This window comes from Antechinus flavipes, chromosome 3 (assembly GCF_016432865.1).
Source record: "Antechinus flavipes isolate AdamAnt ecotype Samford, QLD, Australia chromosome 3, AdamAnt_v2, whole genome shotgun sequence".
In the NCBI taxonomy this organism is placed as follows: domain Eukaryota; kingdom Metazoa; phylum Chordata; class Mammalia; order Dasyuromorphia; family Dasyuridae; genus Antechinus; species Antechinus flavipes.
The window spans coordinates 265,983,212-266,005,466 of NC_067400.1; the positions used below are offsets into that span (position 1 = coordinate 265,983,212).

Genomic DNA, 22,255 nt, shown 5'->3' on the forward strand with positions numbered 1-22,255 from the left:
GAATTATTTTTAAAAGACAGATATTCTGAACCAGTCTGTTTTGTCCTAGTGAGAGGATATTTATGGCAGATATTTTTGTGGATCTCTTGGTGTCCTGTTTTATAAATAATGTAAACAAAATAGGAGGAGAACTGTGGGAACTGGCTATAACCCAAGACATGACAATTGGTCTCAATCGTTCATACAGCTTAAGAAATAGGTTGCATGCAAGGGATAATGCTGTAAAAAAATTACCCTGGCATGGGTTCTGTCAATAAAAAGTTAAAAAAAAAAAAGAAGAAATAGGTTTCAAGGGAAAACAAAGAAGAAAAATTTTGGTGTTTTGTTCATTGTGGAACTTGCAAATATCCATTGTAAAGAAAAAAAAGGAAGTGGAAAAGATGGGAAAAATCACTGACAAAAATCAGTCTTACCCTGGTCCTTTGGAAAGCTAAATTATTAGTGCTCACTGTATTTTTACATATCAGAGTTCTTTTTGTCTCTCCACTCTTGTCTACCCCCTTCCCTCTTTGCTGTATTGATCTTGTAATGTTTTAAAATTTTTTAGATTGAATAATAATAATAATAATTCACATTTATAAAGCAGTTTCAAGTTTATGAAATAGTTTCTTCAAAAATTCAATTCCACAGTTGCAGAAGGAGGGAAAGGAGAGTTTGCTATGTCCCTCTTATTTGATCATCAAGACAACTGAACCCAGATGAACTATATACTCTCTAGATGCTTTTCATTAAAAGTCTTGAAAGCTATTAAAACAGTCTCAGTAACTAAATCAAGTGGCAGATAATACAGAGCACATGCTCTTAGATATTCTGACTGCTCATGTTCCAAAGATTTTAGAAACAGTTATAGAAAGGGTTTTAAACATTTCAAAGGTTACCTTAGTGATGACAACCTTCTGCTGTGACCTCCAAAATCGCACCAACCTCTCACAAAAATACAGGAACATGGGACCCACAATCCATTTCCAAGTCTGTTAACAGAGCAAAGACCAGAATGGTTCTGAGACACATAGAGACTATGATTGGAAGATTATAGTTACTAACAAGGAAAGCCTAATAGTCTAATAGTTTTGCAAAGCACTTTACAAATATTGTCTTATTTGATATCCACAGCAATTCCAGGAGGTAGATATTATTATTATTACCCCATTTTATAGGCAGGTAGAGGGCAAGTAGTTTGCCCAGGGTCACATAGCTAGTAAGTGTTAAGGCAGGATTTAAATTCAGGTCTTCCTAATTCCATGTTGCTGTTCAGTCATTTTTCAAGTCATATCTGACTCTTTGCAACCCCTTTGGGGTTTTCTTGGCAAAGATGCTAGAGTAATCGCCATTTCCTTCTCCAGGAAACTGAGGTAAATAGGGTTAAGTGAATTGTCCAGGGTCACACAGTGAATAAGTACCTGAGGTTGGATCTATACACTATGTCATCTGGCTTCCCTTCTTACCTCCAAGTATTTCATTCACTAAGCCACCTAGAAACGACCTCCATTATACTAACTTCCTTAATCAACAAATCCTTGGTGACTCCATATGTCCTGAATCACTCTATGATTTGACTGAGACAGTCTGCATTTAAAATGAATGTTTTCCCAATCTAAATTGAGGAACTCCATTAATAATGTGAAACTTTCCAAGCAGAACTCCTTAGAAGAGCGGAATTTCCTCTGTGTCACAATTGCAATTGTAGCAATTATATTGGACACTTGTTTGGTTACAGGAGTATTTCCCTAAAGACTAACATTTCAACAGCACCATATATTTAATGCAACAATTGCAGTTGCTTTACCACAGCTACAGAATCCATGCTGTGATTGCAAGACTACAAATCTGGTGCAATATTGGTAGCTGTTACTCTAATATGATATAAGGTTTGCAATGTGCTTCTTTAATAGGGGCAAAGCCTGAGTAAAATGATAGCTTCTTCTGACAGCAAAAAGCACAGTGCCCTGATTAAATATTCAGTTAAAATGTATTGCAGTGGATTGAATTGAATTTTTTCTCTCAATTAGTAGCCCCTAAGATACTCTAGTCTCAGTATCACTTTTGACTAAAGTTATAAGGTAGGTCCATCTTAGACACCATTAAGAGGCTGTAGTTTCTGAAATGACACAAATCCTTGTTAAAAGATATGGAAGCCAAGACATTGAATTTAGGGTGAAGACCCGGATTGGAACTCTGCTATTTATTTTCTGTGAGATCATAAGCAAGTCATATATTCAACCTAAACAGCTTCCTCATTCATAAAATGAAAACATTGGATTAGATGAAATATATAGTTTCTTTTAACTTTAAAATCTTACAATCCTCCAGAAACAAGAAATCAAGAAATTAAATCAAGAAAATATTAAATCAAGGAAAAAACTTATAGAATATTAAGATTTGGTGAACAATAATAATAATATACTTTCATTAATAAGATGCTAATGAAGACACAATTAGTTATACCATTGGAGGGTTGCCAGCAAATTGAGGGATAGGACAATTTCCTTTAGTTCCCCAAAAGGAGATGTTCTTATGGCACAATCTAGGGTTGTGCTCTTCCAAACTTTCATTTGTCTGTCCACGAACAATTCTCCTATTGTGGAAATATAGAAAGCAAAGAAGAAAGAGAATCAGATTAATTTATAGAAAGGAAATTAATTTTGTTTTTAATCATTCTGAGTAAACTTTAAATGTGACAGCTATTTCTTTCTTTTCTAAGGGATACCTTGAATATGTGTGTGTGTGTGTGTATATATATATATTCAAGATATATTTTTATATAATTTCAGAACTGTGAAATTTTGATTAGCAAAATAACCAGATTCTGCAAAAGATAGATTAGCAAAAGGGGAAATGATACAAACATTCCATGATTGGAAAAACATGTACTATGGCCCTGGAAATATCTGAAAATATGTTACTTATGGTGGGTAATTCTAAGATTGCAAAATAAAACAAATCTTTTTACTAAAGGGGGAAATGAGTTCTTCCCCTCCCTGTTAGTTTTGTTTCCCTAAAATCATTTTTGTTTTTAAATAACTAATAAACAATAGCCCCAAAGCAACTTATATTAGTTCTAAGTCTCTTTAGAAAGATCTGATCTTCCTATAAAAATTAACATTAAAAACTTAATCAAACTGGAAATACTGGGGTTATTTTAAGAACATAAAACTTTAAGGAAATGAAGACTCCTCTTTTTTTTTAAGTACTCTTTAAAAGCATTCATAGCAATTTCTGATTCTCAGGGGCCCATAAAAGGCTAGGTCCCTAAGATGCATAGTGACTTGCCTGTAAAAAGCAACTGATAAATAATATCAGGGAGATACAATTGAGATGGAGAAAGTAGATACAAGATAAAAGATCAAATACAAACAGTGGCTACTGTGTCCTCGAAAAAAAAAAAAAGTTTGAAAGTCTGACTCCTAGTTTATCAATGACAATAATTTATATTTGCAAAGAGAATTTTAGTTTACAAAGGACTTTCAGTTATATTAGCTCCCACAGCAAGCCTATGACATAGCCAATATATGTGTTATCGTACTATTTTATGGGTGAGGAAATTGAAGAGAGAGATTTTTGAAAAAATGTCCAATATTATGTAGCTAAAAAGTGATAACATTTTAACATTTAGAGAAAAAAATAAGTAAAGCGTTATTTCCATTACAACATGATCCATTATGCATATAAATAAAAGATAGATTTATTATTTGTCATTATTTTGCCTTCAATATCACTAATTGAACAACAAAGAAAGCATTCATTTAGTTCCTAGTACATTTCAAGAAAAGCATAGGATAGTATCAAGGTAACTTCAGAATCAGGAGGACTTTGGTTCAAGACTAGAATCTGAGACATACTAATTGTGTGATTCTGAAGAAAAAGCACTTGTTTTCCCTGCATTCCAAACAACTAAGATTATGGATTTCAGAGCAAGGGCTGATATGATTGTAAGAGGGAGCTTTTCAGTGAAAGGTCCTTAGAACCATGAATCATAGCTCTATTTAAAAAAAAAAAAAAGGTAAGACATGGAAGACACTGAGATAATATTTAGTTTAGGAATAGCAGTTGAGAAAAATTAAGAGAAATTTCACATAGAAGGTGACCTTGAGTTGAGTTTTGAAGGAAATTAGGGATAGGATATTAATGGGCCAATATGAAGATAGAATGAGTACATAGAAGGAGTACATTCTTGACCTGGAATGGTCAAGGATGTAATAACAGTGGGAGTATGGATATCCTGTATGAGAGACAACCAGTATGCTAGTTGGCTAGAATGTATAGTATACTGAGAGGGATAATATATAAGCTCATAAAGATAGACTGGAGCCAGATCATAAAGGGATTTATTAAATGACACATTTTGTATTTGATCACATCAGCAATAGGGAATCAATGAAGATTTTTGAACAGAGTAGAATAACTAGACCTATGGTTTAATATTTTCCCTTTGGTAGTTGGGGTTTGGATTAGAGAAGATTAGAGAAAAAGAGATCTGGATGGAGGAAAACCAATTAGCAAGCTAGAGCAGTAGTCTAGACAACATGATAAAAGCCTGAACCAAGATGTGTGAGTGGAGAGGAGGAGATGGATGCTGGAGATGTTGTTGAGGTATATATCAATATCTGTTTATTGTTTGGGTATGGAGGCTGAAGGAAAGTAAAAAGCTGAATATAACACTCAGATTCCAAAACTGAATAACAGAATGACAATGAACAAAGAATTGACTGTAAATATTCTCAATTACAAGGGGATTATTTTTATTCACAGCTAAGATAAATTCATTTGTTTTCTGAAGTAGAATTTCTAGATAGCAATTTTTATGGTCTATTCTATCATTTATGAGATTCTGATAAGAAATCTGAGTTTCTATATACATCTATTCATCAATGTTCCTTCTAAGGTAAAGAGGAGAAGGAATTCTTAGACATTTCCTTATAAGGGATCTCAAAGACCATTTAGTCCAATTCATATCTTAATAATGAATCTCTTCTATGACATTCCAGATGAGTGGTCAACCCAGTCTACTTCTAGACACTGTAATGAAAAGAGCATCAGCCATAAGAATGAGGCAAACTCAGCTTTTAGACCCAGATATAACTCTTAACCTTAGTAAATTCCTTTGCCATCCCCCCATTCCTGTCTAGGTCTCAATTTCCTCATCTACAAAATTAGAAGGTTTGCCTACATGGTCTTTTTTAAAAAAAAATTATTTTTTCCTGAGGCAATTGGGGTTAAGTGACTTGCCCAGGGTCATACAGCTAGGACGCATTGTGTTCTGAGGCTGGATTTGAACTCAGGACCTTCTGACTTCAGGGCTCACATTCTATCCACTGCAGCAACTAGCTGTCCCTGCCTACATGGTCTTTAATGAGAATTCTATTTCTGATATTTTTGTGTGAATCAATTCTATCTAAGGCTTTTAATTATGGGGAAGTCAATAACTTGTAAGATAGCCAGTTCCACTTTGAGGCAGCTTTACCCTAGTTGCCTTAGCCAGGGAGCACTAAGGGAGACTGTCCATAGGAAACAATTGCCTAATCCTTACATCCCTCACCCTTTCTCCCTTCCTCTTTTTTTCCTTCTCCTTTCCACACCCTTGGTCATGCTTTTTCTGGACAGACTTTATACAAAGTCCATCTGACTGTATATAGAAACAAGGAGCACATGTTCTTTCCCTCATCCTCCCATAATGTAACAGTAGCCACCCACCGAGGTGGTCTCAAAACAATTCTTTCTTTGGGGGTGAATGAGTGACTCTCAGTTAAAAACTGAGTTTAAGGGGGGAGGGTAGTAGCAGAAAGGAAGCTTTTATAAGAAGGACTTCTAATTAGAAATCAAATTTATGGACACTAAACTTTAACTCTTGTTGAAAAAGATAGAGCACAGTCATTGTCTCCTAGACTCCCAACCAATACTTTCTTAACTTGCAAAAATATTCATTTAGTCAGCTCTGTAGTTAAGTTTGAAATAAGTCATCTCCATACGTGCTAAAATATGAAAAGGAATGAATCAGAAGTTGGATTGTTATTAGATTGTAATCTCCTTAAGGGAAGATAGTTTTTTTTCATCTTGAAATGCTCAATAACTAGTAGATACTTTTGAGCATGCTAATTATTTAATATATTAAAAATTGAATTTCAAGCTTCATCAATAATAATCTCATTTATGTGACAGTTTAAGTCTATAAATATGTCCCTCACAACCCTGAAAAGTAGGTAAAATAAGTTCTACTAGCCCTATTTTATACATATTCATGTGCTCAGAATGTATGATTTAATAAATATAGGGAAATTACCATCTTGAAAGAATTAGCCAAAGAATTTCTTAATTATTGTTGTTCAGTTGATTCCATTTTTGTCCAGCTCAGCAGTGTTCTTGCTATCCTTTGCCATAAATATTCAAACAAATAATTCTCAAACATTCATTAGCATTATGTCTAGTTCATTACTCACCCAGCTCCATGGATGGCAAGGCCAATGAAGAAGATAACAAAGAGGTGATGAGTGAACCAAAAAACTTCAAAATAAGACCTCCGAATTGTTTTGGTTGAGGATGTTATGATCAATATGAGGCACAATGTAATAATAACTCCAGTGAGGCCGGCTAGGTAAGTGAAAGCCACATACAGAGCACCTTCAGGATTCTATAAAATATATGGAGAAAATAAAATGTAGTTGTATGTTAGCAAAAATAATGAGGAGGCAGCTGTGTTGAAAATTATTACTGAGATATAGTCCAAGGTGAGACACTCCAGAAACTATTTTCTATTTCTTTCCTTTTTAAGTCCTAGAAGAAAGGAGAGAAGGAAGGAAGGAAAGAAGGAAGGAAGGAAGGAAGGAAGGAAGGGAAGGAGGGAAAGAGGGAGAGAGAGAGGGAGGGAGGAAGGAAAGGAAGGAAAGAAGGAAGAAATGGAAGAAAAAGGAAGGAAAGGAAAGGAAGAAAGGAAGGAGAAGGAAGGAAAGAAAAAAGAAAGAATGACAAAGAAAAAAGAAAGGGATACAAAGGGAAAAGGAAGGAGGAAAAAAATAAAGGAAGTATACAAGAGAAACAAATAAAAAAGAGAAAAATAAAGAGAGAGAGAAAGAGAGAAAGGAAAGGAAGAAAAAGGAAGAACAAAATAAAATAAAAGAATGAATCTAGGAGTGAGGCAGACTCATGATGAAATAAAGGTAGGAACTAGCTCAACCTTTCCCCCAAATCACTCCAAATTACTTTAAATAATGACTTTAAACAAATTTTAGAATGTCAGCACATTCTAAAAGCTGGAATAGAATAATTTTCAACCGAAAAGAATTTACAAGATCATCAGGAAAGGTCTGTGGACAAAGGTGGGAGCCTAGTGTGTAATCGCAGAATAGGCTGCACCAGCGCAGCTCTTGCCCCAGCTCAGCCTTGGTTGGACCCCATCATCAGTAAGGTGGGCCCCTGAATAAGCAGTAATGTTAGAGGCTTCTGGACTTCTCAGCCCCAGGGATACCAGGAGCAAGGTCAATGGAGAGAGTCTGTGGCAACAAGGTAGGAGTCTGATGTGCTGTCCATTCAAAGGGCTCCAATCCCAGGGCCTAAGAATCTGTAAAGACCAACTCTGTTGATTCAGAACACTAATTCTTACAGCTACAGTGAGACAGGGACACTTCTAACAGCTCCAGAACAGAAAGGACTCACAGTGGTCCTCAAACTTTTGTTCCCAATATCTTTATCCTATTAAAAATGATTGAGGATCTGTCCAAAGAATTTTTGTTTATGTAGGTTATAGTTATAGATATTGATCACATTAAAAATAAAAGCCAATTATGAATTTATAGACTCTCTGAAAGTATTTCAGAGATTCCGAGGATGCTCTGGACCAGACTTTGAGAACCACTGGAAAGGAAGGCTTGTGGTTAAGTCCTTAGAAAGATCTCTGAAAACACCTGTACAAAACCCCTGAAGTTTGGGACAGTGAACAGTTCACCCTGGAAACAGAATCCTCCTTTAACAAAGAATTGAAAACTAGTAACAGGCTGAGAAAAAGAGCAGAAAACGAAAAAGCTTCTGACCATTGAAAGTTATTATGGTGATGAGAAAGATCAAAACATACTCTCAGAAGAAGATAACAAAGTCAAAGCTCCTACATCTAAAACCTCCAGGAAAAATGAGAATTAGGCTCAGGCCATGGAAGAGCTCAAAAGGGATTTTAATAATAAAGAGAGGTAGAGGAAAAATTAGGGAAAGAATTGAGAGAAGTGCAAAAGGAGATATAAAAAGCTAATGAGAAGATGAATGCCTTAAAAAAAAAAGCAAAATTGGCCAATTGGGAAAGGAGGTACAAAGTTCATTGAGAAAAATCATTTCTTAAAAAAAAGAATTGAACAAATGAAAGCTAATGACTTTATGAGAAATCAAGCAAAACTAAAAAAAAATGTGAAATATCTCATTGAAAATAAGAGAGAAAATTTTAAAATATTCTATCTGAAAGTCATGATAAAAAAAAAGCCTAGACATCACCTTTCAAGAAATTATCAAGGAAAACTGTTCTGACAGTCTAGAACCAGAGGATAAAATAGAAATTGAAACAATCTACTGATCACTTCCTGAAAGAGACTCCAAAAAGAAAAAAAAAGAGGGGGAAAGAAGAAAAGGGTAAAGAAAGAGAAGAAAAGAGAAAAAGTCTTCTGTAGCTAAGAAGCAAGTCTTTTTATTTTGAGTTTAACAATGAAAAAATACAAATTGGCATCTACCCTGGAGGCAGCTGATATTCTTTCTAGCTGAATTTTTCTTGAATTGAAACAAAGAGCTAGTTTGATTTTTTCAAATGTATTTTGGTCAATTCTCTTCTTAAGTGGTAATCACAACAACAGGCCTTTCCCATTATACAATTTTGAGCTTTATCCCCCTAACAGATTCAGAGAGAATAATGATTTGTCCCTGCCCACCTTCCCATCCAGCCCCTCAAGAATTCACACACACACACACACACACACACACACACACACACACCGCCCTAATTATTTTTAATATATGCATACATGTCCCTCTGAGTCTTTACCATATTCTACTCTTGCTCTCTAGGTAAGAAACAATGAGATGCTCTTTTTCTTCTCCAGAATACTATATATTCTGGTACCCAATACTGAATACCAATCAACTAGGCTCATAAACATTAGTCAGGGCAGAAGTACACTTACCTTATATGGTTTTTCAACAAAATTAATATAAGTTTGGCCAAGAGATGGGTCATCAGCAAAGACTGAGAGGGCAATTGAATAATTATCAGAGTTAATTCTGGATTTTGCATTCACCAGCCACTCCACATTAAAGAGATGAGCAATAGTATGAATCGCTAAGGAGGGCAGAAGAAAAGAGAAAAACACATTAAAAATAAACAAAAACTGAAAACAACTGGGTGAATATTTTGTAAATTCCTGTTAGGATAGATACCCAAAAGTAACCCTTAACTACATCATATGGAGAATGTCTGGAGTGGGAGGAAGGGAAGGATCTCCAGAAGTCCTCCACAAAAGATAATCTAGTCCAGAATGAGCTGCTAATTGTGTGATTTGGGGCAAATCATTTAAACTCCTTCTGTTTTCTCACCAGTAAAATTGAGGGTTAGGAGTAAAGAGTTGGGTACATGGCTGCTGGTTTTTATTCTGTCTCTAAATATGATTCTAAGGTCCTATGAGCTCAACAGATCTTGCCAGCTCTATAATACTTGATTTTTTAAAGCAATTAGTTATATCCTCTACTTTCTCATTTTCCATAGTGAGTCAGATAGGACTTTGGGAGGCCTAAACTTAGACATTTCCCAGGGAGACTTTCCCTCTTAAAAGTGGAAACTCTTTCAAAAGCTAAAGGAATGGAAATCTGATGATAGAATAGCAAAAAGTAAGTTGAGTAATTTGGGGAAAGAAATACTATGGGTAATCACCTTAGATCTGACATTACCTATGACCTGAAAGACTAATCAAATATTTTTAAGAATGTGAAAAATATCTACTGCCCCACTTTCATAAAGTCTAAAGTTAAAAAGGTTTTCAAAAATCTCACTAGTGTGAAGGGCAATCATCCATGCCACCATTTTATGAAAGGTCAGGTTCCGGTCCAGTTGTCTTCGCACACGAGTTGAACAGCACTAAATTCAAGAAACAAACAAACAAACAAAAATCAACATAAGTTTCAAGTAGTGACATAGAAATGTATCCAAGGAACTGAAGATTTATATAAATGTGATTTGGATTAGGGAACCAATCTATTTGTTCGCTGGCTGAGATTAAAAATGTGATTCTGAATATTTCATACTAATATCTTGAATTTTTATATCATATGTATTTGAATTGACATTTTACTTTAAATTTTTTTCTATAATAAATTTAACTACTGAGGTGCCTAGGCACTAGGATTAGGTACATACAATTGGAGGATTACTCTTATTCTGTAATTAAAATTTCCATTAAGGTTTAAGCACCTTTTTACATTCACTGTTCTGTCATCACGACTTAGAGTAATGTATGAACACCAAATGATAAATGTAGTTAATGTTTCTATATTGCCTTTTTTCATCTTTTTGGAGACGCTCAATACTGGAAAGCCTTCCAAGAAGGGATTAGAAATTGTAAAACCTACCACCAGAAAAAAATTTGATCAACTCTCCAGGTCTAAAAAGTGGGATCTGAACCAGGAAGTTACTGCAGAGGATAAGGGTGCTATCTCTGTGTTATGTCATCCCCTTTCTGTTTCTCCTTTTTTTTTTTTTTTTTTTTTTTTCTGGACATTATGATATGGCTTCTTTAAAATAGAAGTGAGCAACAAATAAGTCACTGGAGCACATGGAATGAGAAGAATATTTGAGGAAAATATGGAAGGAAGGAAATAAGCATTGGTCAAGAGCTTTTTAGATGCCATTTACTGGGCTAAGAACTTTGCAAACATATGTCATTTGATTCTCACAACAATTTTGTCATTATCCCCATTTTACAGTTTAAGAAACTAGGGCAAACAGAAATTGAGTTTTTCAGAGTCATATAGCTCCTAAGGCTTGATTTGAACTTAGATCTTCCTGATTCTAAGTCCAATATGTTATTCTGTATGCTACCAACTGCTTTTAGATATGGCTAGAAAAATCTGTGTGAGAAAAAAAAATGGTGGCTTTAATGGGCAGTAAGCTTACTTAGTATGAGTCAATAGCATGTCAAGGTGGGCAAAAATAGTTACAGAAAAAGGCTGAATTGTGAGTAGCAAAGTGTCTAGCTCTAGATACATATAAGGAAGAAACTTGACATATTAGAGTATATATAGAGAGAACCTACTGGGGTGTTGGAAGGCCTGGAAACTATGATCTAGGACTACAAGAATATTTATCCTGAAGAAGTGACTCCATTAATCCCTTAGTTGCCAAGTTCTATCAATTCTCTCCCTCCCCCAATATCTCTTCTGTCCATCAACATTGCCATCATTCAAACTATCTTTCTAAACTATTTCAGTAGTTCCAAACTGGAAATTAAGAAGTGCTTCCCTATTGAGAAATGACTAGGACCAGCTAGAGGGCACAGTGGATAGAGCACCGGCCCTGGAGTCAGAAGGACCTGAATTCAAACAGACCTCAGACACTTAACACTTTCTAGCTATGTGACTCTGGGCAAGTCCCTTAATCCCAAGTGCTTCTCACACAAAAAAGAAAAAGAAAGAAAGAAAGAAAGAAAGAAAGAAAGAAAGAAAGAAAGAAAGAAAGAAAGAAAGAAAGAAAGAAAGAAAGAAAGAAAGAAAGAAAGAAAGAAAGAAAGAAAGAAAGAAAAGACTAAGAAAGAAAGAAAGAAAGAAAGAAAGAAAGAAGAAAGAAAGAAAGAAAGAAAGAAAGAAAGAAAGAAAGAAAGAAAAGAAATGACTAACCAAACTGTACCACAATGATACAAGAAATGATAAAATGAACATTCAGAAGAAGCTGGGAAGACCTCCTTAAATGGATGCTGTGAAGTGAGCAGAGATAGAATAATTTACACAGTGACAACATAAGAGAGAAAAACAATTTTGAAAGACTTCAAAACTTAGACTAATGCAATGATAAACCATGAGAACAGAGGCCTGAAGATGAATCATGCTACCCACCTCCTGCCAGTGAGACAGTGATTTTAAAATTTAGAGTGAGACAAACATTTCTGGACATGGTCAATGTGGGAATTTGTTTTTCTAGAAGATGCATGCTTGTTATGCATTTTTATTATTGTCATTATTCAATTAGGGTATATAGAATGGGCAAAGAGACAACAAATGCTTGTTAAACTAAAGAAAATAATTTGAGACAAAATAATTCTTGCTAAGGAAAAAGCAAGCATTATCATTGTCCAGTCTATGAACTTTCAGTAGGTAGAGGGGGTAAGAAGGTTGGAGGATGGTGATTCCCTATTAAAGGGGGTTGGAAACCATGTTACTCCTGGGACAAAATAAAATCTTATTAACCCAGAATTTAAGGCCCTTCACAATCCAGTACACTCTGCAATTCCAACTTCATTTCTCATGACTCCTCAAAATGACAAGCTATGCCTCATCTCTACATTTTTTTTTTGCAAGCTATACTCTAGGGCTGACTTATTCCTGCCTTTTAAAAACCATATTTGAGATCATATTTATAAAACATTTGCCATAGTGCCTGGCATATAGTAGGTGCTCAATAAATACTTATTTTCCTTGGCTTTCTTCAAGACACCACTCTTAGACTATTACTTCTGTAGTCAGCCTGCATCTTCCCAGCTGAAAGAGATCTCTTCCCCAACAAGTGTTTTTAGAATATCACATCCGGACTCTCCTTTGCTCACTGAGCAATTGCATCAGCATAGAACATAAGAGCTTTGGACTTGACTCATCCTTCACATTTCTACTAGCTTTGTGAACCTGAACAAGCCACTAAATCTCTGGTTTTTAATCTGTAAAGTGGAGAACAGTTGTTATGAAGGAATAAAAGAGAAAACATGTCAAGAGCTTTGCAAACCTTGAAGCAGTATATGCATGCAAACATTCAAGCATGCAAGCATGCAAGCTATTACTCATGATTTCTGAACACATGCTTGCATCCATAGCACAATTGCTTCTTCCCCTATTCCTCCTTGGTTCCATCCAATAGAATGTAAGTTCCTCTAGGTTAAGATTGTGCCATTTAGGTCATTATAGGTTTGTTGAATAAAACTGAATATTTCATATAGATATGATCAAAAGATGGGATAATAGTGCACTATAGCAGATAGCTAGCTTCAAATTTAGGAAGCTAGGATCAAGTCCTACTCCTCAGTCAACTAATTGTGTAACTCTGGGCAATTCATATAACCTCTCAGGGCCTCTGGGCAACTTTCTAAGGCTATAAGTTGCAGGGCAGTTGTTGATATGCTATGGCAGAGGGAGTTTCCTCACCATGAGCTCCCATATTGATGAAACAATACTAGATGGGGCAAAAAAAGTGAGGAAATATTTTCTCTAACATTTTTGTGTGTGTGTGTGTATATATATATATATTATATATATATGTATATATATATATTATATATTATATATATATGTGTGTGTGTATGTGTGTGTGTATTCATATGTTCTATATATGCATATATATGAACATATATAGAACACATATAAAATATATTTGCAAGTATAAATATAATATATGACATCTCAATCTGTATTAATATCATACGAGCATGCATATGTGTGTATCTCTTTCTCTATTGATCTATTGTTCCCTAGCAACAGACATCAAACTCTTTCTTCTCTTGTTTTTAGGTCAATTTCTTAGCTAACTGAAGAGTTAAGATAATGATATCTCCTTGCTGAATTTAAAGAAAAATAATTATGTCCATCATAGATCTATAGTTTTTCTATTGCCTTACTCACACCACTACCATCACCACTGGTAAATATCATTGTCCTCATTATTTTTTTTCTGGTGACAGATAATTTATTTGGAGGAAATTTTAATTTGGCATAAATTCATTATACGCATGTTTTCCATGTTCAGAGCTATGATACTGTTCATAGAAAAGCATCAATTTAAGATATATAATGCTAAAATATCCACATAGGGGAGAAATAAGAATTAAATGACTTTTCTAATTATTTAATGACCTCTAGATGTTTTTTAAAGGAATACTAATAATTTAATGTTCAACAATTTTAAATTTAAAATCTAATGAAGTTCATTAAAATATTTATACTTCTATTCAATAGATATGCAATGTTTTTTAAATAGAAGATTAAAAAGACACACACTACAGCATTTCATTAAAAATACATTATACCGAAAGCCTCCCTCATTTAGTGCAATTATTGTTACTCTATTTTACAAAGTGGGGAACTGAGGCTCAGATAGATAACATTCCTTTGTCAGGGTCACAATCTAATTATCAGCAGAGCCAAGCAGAACAGAGTTCTGATTCCTAGGCCAATATTCGTTCCAAGATACCATGCTCTTATTAGCATCATAATCAATATAGAGCCAGACTCAAAGCCAGGAAGATCAGGTTCAAATGCAGCTTCTGACATATACTGGCTATATGATCACAAAGTGATTCTCTGGACAACTCTCTAGGACTAAAAAAAATGTCACCTTATACTGTCTGTCTGTTTCTCTGTCTCTGTCTGTCTGTCTGTCTCTCTCTGTACTATACTATACTATACTATACTATACTATACTATACTATACTATACTATACTATACTATACTATACTATACTATACCACCTATACTGGGAATTCCCCATAGCAAGGAATTCACAGGTCTAAACCCTTTCTGCTCTTTCTATCTCTGTCTCTGTCTCTCTTTCTCTCCCTGTGCTTCTCTCTCCCTCCCTAATTCTTGATTACAAAGAGAATGCAACAATACCTGCCTTCACAAACAGATTGCTAACTGAAGATAACAGCCTGACTGCAATGCACTGGGATTGCAAATTAGTTCCATGGGGTAATAGAGATTTCTTCACAGACTATCCTGATGAAAACTTTGCTTCTCATTATTCACTTCCTCTAGCAGAATTATCAAAAGAGGTTAAAAAAAGAAGAAGATGAGGTTGTAAGGAAGGGGAACCAGGAAGGAGAATCTATTTTCAAAGATGAGTTGAGTAGATTGTCTACTCAATGAGTTTAAGAGAATCAATTGCTGAATTTTCAGTGTGAACATTTATACCTCATAAAGCATCAAACTTACAAATTAAGACTTGATTTATTGTTTTGTCAATTGTCTAGATAAGTGGCATCAAGCTCAAATAGAAAAAGGGGCTACTAACCCATGCATAAAGATTTTTGCTACAAATACATATTGACTTAATTTTAAAATGTAATATTAATTTTTTTGCATTTTAATTTATCTTGTTAAATATTTCCCAATTACATTTTTATTCTAGTTTTGACTATATTCATGAATCTTGTGGGTCTTGTGGCTCATGAATTGTAAGATGGTTAAGATCAATTCTGTTATCATTTTCTTATTGATTCTATTTATAAATAATTGATTTTGTCCTATCACTGATTTTGAACTGTAACTCCTTAAGTCATGGCTTTTTGTCTCTTAATTTGGTTCAGAGATTCAGCTGACTTGTATTTGGTTGATTTTAAAAATCCAGCTCACCTACTAATCACCGATCTATTCTTGCCTCAAGGAATTTAACTGACCGTGGGAGATTTGTTCGAACATAAGGGAAGAGACTTGATATTTTTTACATCACCAAGCTATCCTTCAAGAATGTAGGGTCTGTTGTCCAAATGTCTTGCCCACTATCTCACCTTGACCTCAGACAATAAGCACTTCTTAGTCTCATGACAGAAGAAAGGAGATGGTTACTAGCCCCCATCACCTAACTTCCAACCAATTACCTTGTACTCTGGGCTTCAGTTTTGCAACCAATCATGTTGTCCTCAATTTCATGATGTCACCTGTCATGTTCTGTTCTTTATTCTATAATATATCTATAAATCTATAAAAGGGGAGCTATCTATATGCTTGGGATCCTCAGCATAAATAGAGGCAAGCCACTGACTCATTCATTAGCAGGCAGCATGCTCCTATTAATAAATGTTATCTTGCCCAAAGAATTGCCTCAGTTTACCTTCTTGTTAAATTTCAATTCACAATAGTTGCATGTGTTACCTCTCTGCTCTATATTTGAGAAAATGGTAGAGAAAAATATTAGTAATCTAATTAAACTTAAAAATGTGTTTTTTGCATTTTTTTAGAGAGGACAAGTTGTTAAGCATTTACCACATATACACACAAAAACACAAATGCACACATCAGAGTAACCTTTAAAAATCTGTTGAACCCTCACTTATTAAACACTTTGTGAGTTCGACTTTCAACAATTTGTGGTGATTCTATGACTTTTCCACAGGTTGAGATGAAACTCTGTAGATACTTATTACAGATATTATTAGTAAGATATAAACTGCATCTAGTTATAGAATAAGGATGTATTGTTTCTCCTTTGTTCAAAGTGCTGAGTCCAGAGTAGTTGATTCTCAGTTTAAAAGGCAATCCTTGCTATTATGTGGTTTACTAGTCACAACCAAAAAACTGATCAAAACATAATCCAAAAAAAACTTTGTAACTTTTTTTAAAGCATTTCAAATTATTCCTCAACGTTCTTCTTTTGGGGGAAGTTGAGGAGGAATGGTCTGGTGGATTATGAAAGAAACGAGTAAGATAGTTATTTCCTCTTCTTCTTTATAGTTTATAAAAACTGCCCAGAAAACAATACAAATTAAGATAAGAGTCTCTGGTAGGTATTTTATCCTTTAATATGGAAACTGAACTGTACCATAAAAAAGATTTAAAAAATTAAGACAAGGAATCCTATATATCCTATGCTTTAAAAAAAAAAGCCTTTCCTGATGTCTTTTTACCTTCAGGAAAAAATAAATAAATACACACGTATCTGTGTGTATGTGTGTTACCTTTTTTCTACTCATTCGGCCACTACCCTATTACCCTCAGATCCTTATGTCTGGTCTGCTGATACAGCTGGTGGGTCCAGCAGTCTCAAATCAATCCCATTACAATCTGTTTTCTGCTTAGCTGCCAACACCATTTTCCCAAAACTAAGGTTTCTCAGATTTCTATCCTTCCCAACTTCCAACAAATTTCAGTGCCTCTCTATTACCTCCAGGACCAAATATAGAATTTGATTTTGGTGTTTAAATTTTTTTCTTATTTAAAGTAACATTGATGTTCTTGATGTTCCTTACATACTATTATCCCCAACTTCAGACTCTGTGACTTTTCATTAGCTTGCCTTTCACTGACTTCTTTCAAGATTGAACTTAAATCCTGGCTTTTTTGGGAAGCCTTTTGCAGTTTGTTAGTGCCTTTGACCTGAGAATACATTTATATTCTTTCTCTATGTGTGTCCATAGATGTGCCACATACATAAAACCATATATGATATACACATGTATGTATGTATGTGTTTGCATGTATACATACATTACTATGCCTATATATGTTTATGTGTGTTGTATATGTGTAGCTGGGTAGCTAGGTAGTATAATTTTTCCCAATTATAGCATCAGTCTCCTGAAAGTGGGAACCATGTCTTTACTTATTTACTGAGACATTTATTTGGCTTACTTCTAAGAAAGAGCAATGGGCCATTAAAATATGAAAATGTAAAAATGTAAGGAAGTCAGAGGATTCCTTCATAGCACAGGCGTAACTCAGATACAATAAATGTCTGTTTTTCATCTTACCGCACTAGAGCCTCTGAGGAAGGAGAGCAAGTTTCGGCAGACAGGCAACAGGATCAGCAGGCAGTTAAAATTCAGGCAAGCAGCCGGAGCTCTTGCTAAGGCCAAGGCAGGCTAAAATGCAACGCATACGGTTGGAATGAATTTCAGAAACAGCTTTTTTTTTCTTTTAGTATAAATGTCAAGCTTTGAGAATGAGTAAATCAATGAACCTATGGCAATTTAACTCAGAATTGATCTTTTGATATGAAGGAGGGCCTTTTTAAAGGCCTTTTGCTTATTTAGGTTAACTCAATCTAAATTCTTATTAATCAAGCTAGCAACCTTTCTTTGGAATTACCAGCTTTGTCTTATGATTGTGGGCACTAAAAGAACTACAGTACCTGGGAGGGAGAAGGCTGGGAAAAGACTATTAGTCCAATAGTCTTTCCTAAACCACCATTTTGTTCAACAAGAAATTCTATCAGCAGTTCGTTAAATCCCTTCCTTAAGACAATAAGAATAATTTCTATTTCTAATGAAGAAAAGAAGCTAAAATATAATTCTAAATTGTGTTTCCTTCATCTTCTCTCCCCATCCCTCAATTCCTAAGCCCCATCTTAAGCTGTTCATATGGGTATAACCAATTAGATAGTATCTCAAAGTCTTCATGACTTTTTTGGAAGGAAAAAAAAAATGATGTTTGAAAGCAGATCTCCCATACACAAAAATCACAATCATTTATAGGATAAGATTTAAAGAGTTTCCAAAATCCCACCTTCCTCAAAATGTTTATTCTATTGGCTTTCCATGGTCCCTGTCTATAGAACATCACTATTAAATTGCCCTTGTGTATTCTGGGAAACAATTAGAGGCCTTGATTTCCTCATTTGCCTTTATTAATTTGTCAGATTAACCAATTATAACTTTGGAAGGCTATAAAGAGCTATGGAATATGGCAATGGGAAGTTCTAGGTATTAGTGATGGTGGGGAAGAAAGAAGAGAAAGGAAAAAATGAATTTTTCTGGATCTGAACCAAGAAGGGCAGATCTTAGAAAGTAAGAACTTTTTTTCCTTGGTGAAAGGAAGAGAAAGGAAGGGACTGAAAGGGAAAGTAAATGATAAAGGGAATACTAAAGAGGAATTCATCAGTCTCACCCATCAACCATCAATTCAGGTCCAGCCATACCCAAAAGGGATCTATTTTTCTATCAATAGTAAATAATACAATTTATTATTCTTATTTTCATATCATCAAGTTCATCATTATTATTAAAAGACAACTTTTGGCAGTTATTATTTGCTGTCATATAAATGTAACTTTCAGAACACAGGAAAGTCTTCCCAAGGGGAAACACATATGCTAAAGCTCATTTTTTAAAAGTTCTCAAGATGCCATACTCTATATAATTATTATACCTCCTCTATTTCATATTAAAACAGAGATTCTTGACCTGAGATCCTCAAAAATATTATAGCTGAATTTAAATATAATTTGTTTCCTTTTTAACCTTTTAAATTTTGTTATGCATTTAAAATCATTGTGTTGAAGAGAGGAATCATAGGCTTCATGAAGCTGCTAAAAGGGTCCATGATATAAAAAAAATGCTAAGAACTCATATATTTCTAAAAATGCTAAGAACTCATATATTTTTTTAAAAAATTAATTTCTCAGAGTGGGAGAAGATGGTTAAGGAAAAAAGTCCAAAGGAATATTGAATAATGACTATAGCATGGGGGCTTTGAACGCAGGATGGCTTCACACTTACCCCAAGAAGCTTGCGTGTATAAAAATATTTGTCTGGAACATCATAAACTCGGTAGTACCACACAAAGAGGAAGGCATTCAATCCCAGCCACACCAACTGCAAAGAACAGAGCATTTTGTCAAACAGTGTTTTTATGTATATTATAAAGGTAGATATCATGAAGAATGTTATTTCCACCTCAGGACCACTATCTGCCAACCATATCAGGATGCTCAGGGATCCCAGGTCCTGCACAGCTAAGGTAGCCCAAGCTCTATCCTGGAACCGTACCAACAAGATTACTAAAACATGACATATCCCTAGGCAAGCCCTTAGCTTCTTTCAGCCTTAATTTCCTCAACTAATATTACAATGGATAGAGAACCTAAGATGAAGAACTAGATTCCAACTCCATCTCATAGTCGAGCTGACTGACTGTGGGCAAGTCCATAGGCCACATAAACATATAAATATGGATAATAATAGTACTTACCTGGTTGCTATTAGGAGGACCAAATGAGAGAATATTTGTAAAAGGCTTAGCACAATGTCTCTTTCTTTCTTTCTTTCTTTTTCTTTCTTTCTTTCTTTCTTTCTTTCTTTCTTTCTTTCTTTCTTTCTTTCTTTCTTTCTTTCTTTCTTTCTTTCTTTCTTTCTTTCTTTCCTATCTATAAAGAAGGATTTCTCAAACCTGTATCACCTATTTTATATAGCTGTTTTGAAGGGAAAAACAAAATGCTAAGCATTTTGTCCATTGTAAAGCACTACATAGAGGCAGCTAAGTAGTCCAGTGGATAGATTGCCAGGCCAGCATAGATTGAAGACACATCTCCTTGAATTCAAATTTGTTCTGACACTAATTAGATGTGTGATCCTGGGCAAGCCATTTAGCCCTGTTTGCCTCAGTTTCCTTATATGTAAAATGAGCTAGAGAAGGAATTGGCAAACCAATCCAGTATCTGCCAAGAAACCTTTGTGGGGTCACAAAGAGTCAAGTACAACTGAACAACAATAAAAGGACTTCATGAAGGTAAATCATTTATTTCCTTGTTCTCTTTCTCTTCTTTCTTAAATATCAAAAGCACTCATTTGTTTATGACTTTTCACTCTAAGTAATAAGTGTCATTTCAATTGTGCTTGTCCAACTTCCTTTACTATTGGTTTGTTTGTTTATTCTTCTAACTTACTCCCATTTTCTTCTTTCTTCCCTGGCTCTGACTTTAGGTAAGTATTAAATAAAATTTTAAAAAAATTTAATTCTTAAGAAAATTTTATTTTTTCAAATACAAACTTTTAAGACGTTAAAAAAAGTCATTGTATATTCTCTTATCCAGAGGCAGATCTTACATTAAAGAGGAAGTGGAGTCTGGTCTAAGCAGTTCATGAAGAAAATAAGAGAGAAAAGAAAGAGAAGCTGTTTCATTTTCTCTCCAAGGTCCCATAGGCTTTTCCCACATGCTGCATTTACTTTTTGAAGAGAAGATGTAGAGAGCATGAAGAGATCCCAAGAGTCTCAGTGGGAAAGGAGATGGTGCCCTGGGTCAGAATAAGGGTCAGTCCAGAATTGACCCACTGTGGGAGGGGGTACCATTGATAATGAGGGAGTCTTTGCATCAGGTTCCCTGAGTTGTTCTGCTCTGCTTTTAATCTGGCAAGGCTATAAAAAAACATGAAAGACTAAAAGGTCATAAAAACCAAAAGACTATAAAAAAAAACTTGTTTTCATTTACAATTAAAAAATATTTAAAGCTACTTCTCCTTTTCTCATGTTGTCAATCACTTAAATTTTTTTTTCCATTTGTTTCTGTGACTATCGCTTCTGTCTCTGGTCTTTAAGTCACTTGGATGAATAACACTTTGGGGGATATGTTTAGGGGAATGTCCAGGTTTCTTCTGAACCTGACTGGTAGGAAAGTGACTCATAGTCAAGACCATCCAGCAGACAGAGAAATCGAAGGTACAATTCCAAGATCTCAGCAAACTTGTTTTACCTGCTTTTATCTGTTAGAGATCCTAACTTGTCTGACTGGCTTACAAAGCATCCAAAAGGAAAAGCAGAAATGCTAGCCTGCACTTCTTCTAGGAAGCTATCTGCTTTTTTTTTTTCTTTTCTCTTTTGTAATTGGAGTTTTAAATCTCATTTAAAAGATGAAGTGGATTATTTTCAGATTTAAATAGAACAGGAAAGAATGCTTCCTATTTAAAAATGAATAAAAAATAGTATAACTAATCTTTGGCTTATAGAAACTCCCTTTGGCAAGCTGGCGTTATGACTTGAGTACTGGACACAGAATCAGAAAAATTTGGGTTCAAACCTCACTTCCCACATGCTATATAAATTTCAGCTATTATTATCCATATATTCAGCCTGGCTAATTTATTTGAATTTGCTTATCATAGATAACTTCTGTTTTAAGTTTAGACAAAGTAAAGCAAAAAGGAAAGGAGGGGAAGGGAAAGAAGCTAGGAATTTTGAATATTTTAGTATGATTCATATGAGAAACAAAATTTCAGTGAGAGTTCCCTACTACTTTGGGAAATCAGATAAACATTTTAAGTAGACATTATTTTTATATAAGCACATATATAACAATATAAACACACTATGAATAGCAATAGAGACACTAAAAAGCATAAAAATTCAGAATCTGGATTCATTAGCATGAAATGTAGCTTTCTTCCACCATGAAAAGTCTGTTAATTTAATCACTCAGCATAACTTAAAGATATTTTAAAAAACAGACAAAAATTATTTTTCTTTCCCAATACTCTATTTCCATGAAAATGATGAAAATAGTATTTTAACAGACATGTACTGATAAAAGCAAATTAAATGAGTTCTAACAAACAT

The 22,255-nt window shown here is 34.6% G+C and overlaps 1 protein-coding gene across 2 annotated transcripts in view; it reads right to left on the minus strand.

Moving 5' to 3' along the window:
• The window catches only part of LOC127553929 (cytochrome b-245 heavy chain), a 41,119-nt gene that overhangs the window by 18,679 nt on the left and 185 nt on the right, over positions 1-22,255 (minus strand). Inside the window, exons 2-8 of one of the 2 annotated variants that reach the window (XM_051985045.1) lie at positions 19,426-19,521; positions 17,680-17,790; positions 10,012-10,096; positions 9,150-9,304; positions 6,435-6,625; positions 2,446-2,575; positions 879-971 (exon numbers count right to left, since the gene is read on the minus strand). In XM_051985045.1, the coding sequence (XP_051841005.1) occupies positions 879-971; positions 2,446-2,575; positions 6,435-6,625; positions 9,150-9,304; positions 10,012-10,096; positions 17,680-17,790; positions 19,426-19,521 (861 nt within the window). Of the gene's footprint in view, positions 1-878; positions 972-2,445; positions 2,576-6,434; positions 6,626-9,149; positions 9,305-10,011; positions 10,097-17,679; positions 17,791-19,425; positions 22,063-22,255 lie in introns of those variants that run through there. The other variant, XM_051985044.1, reaches the window with a different exon arrangement.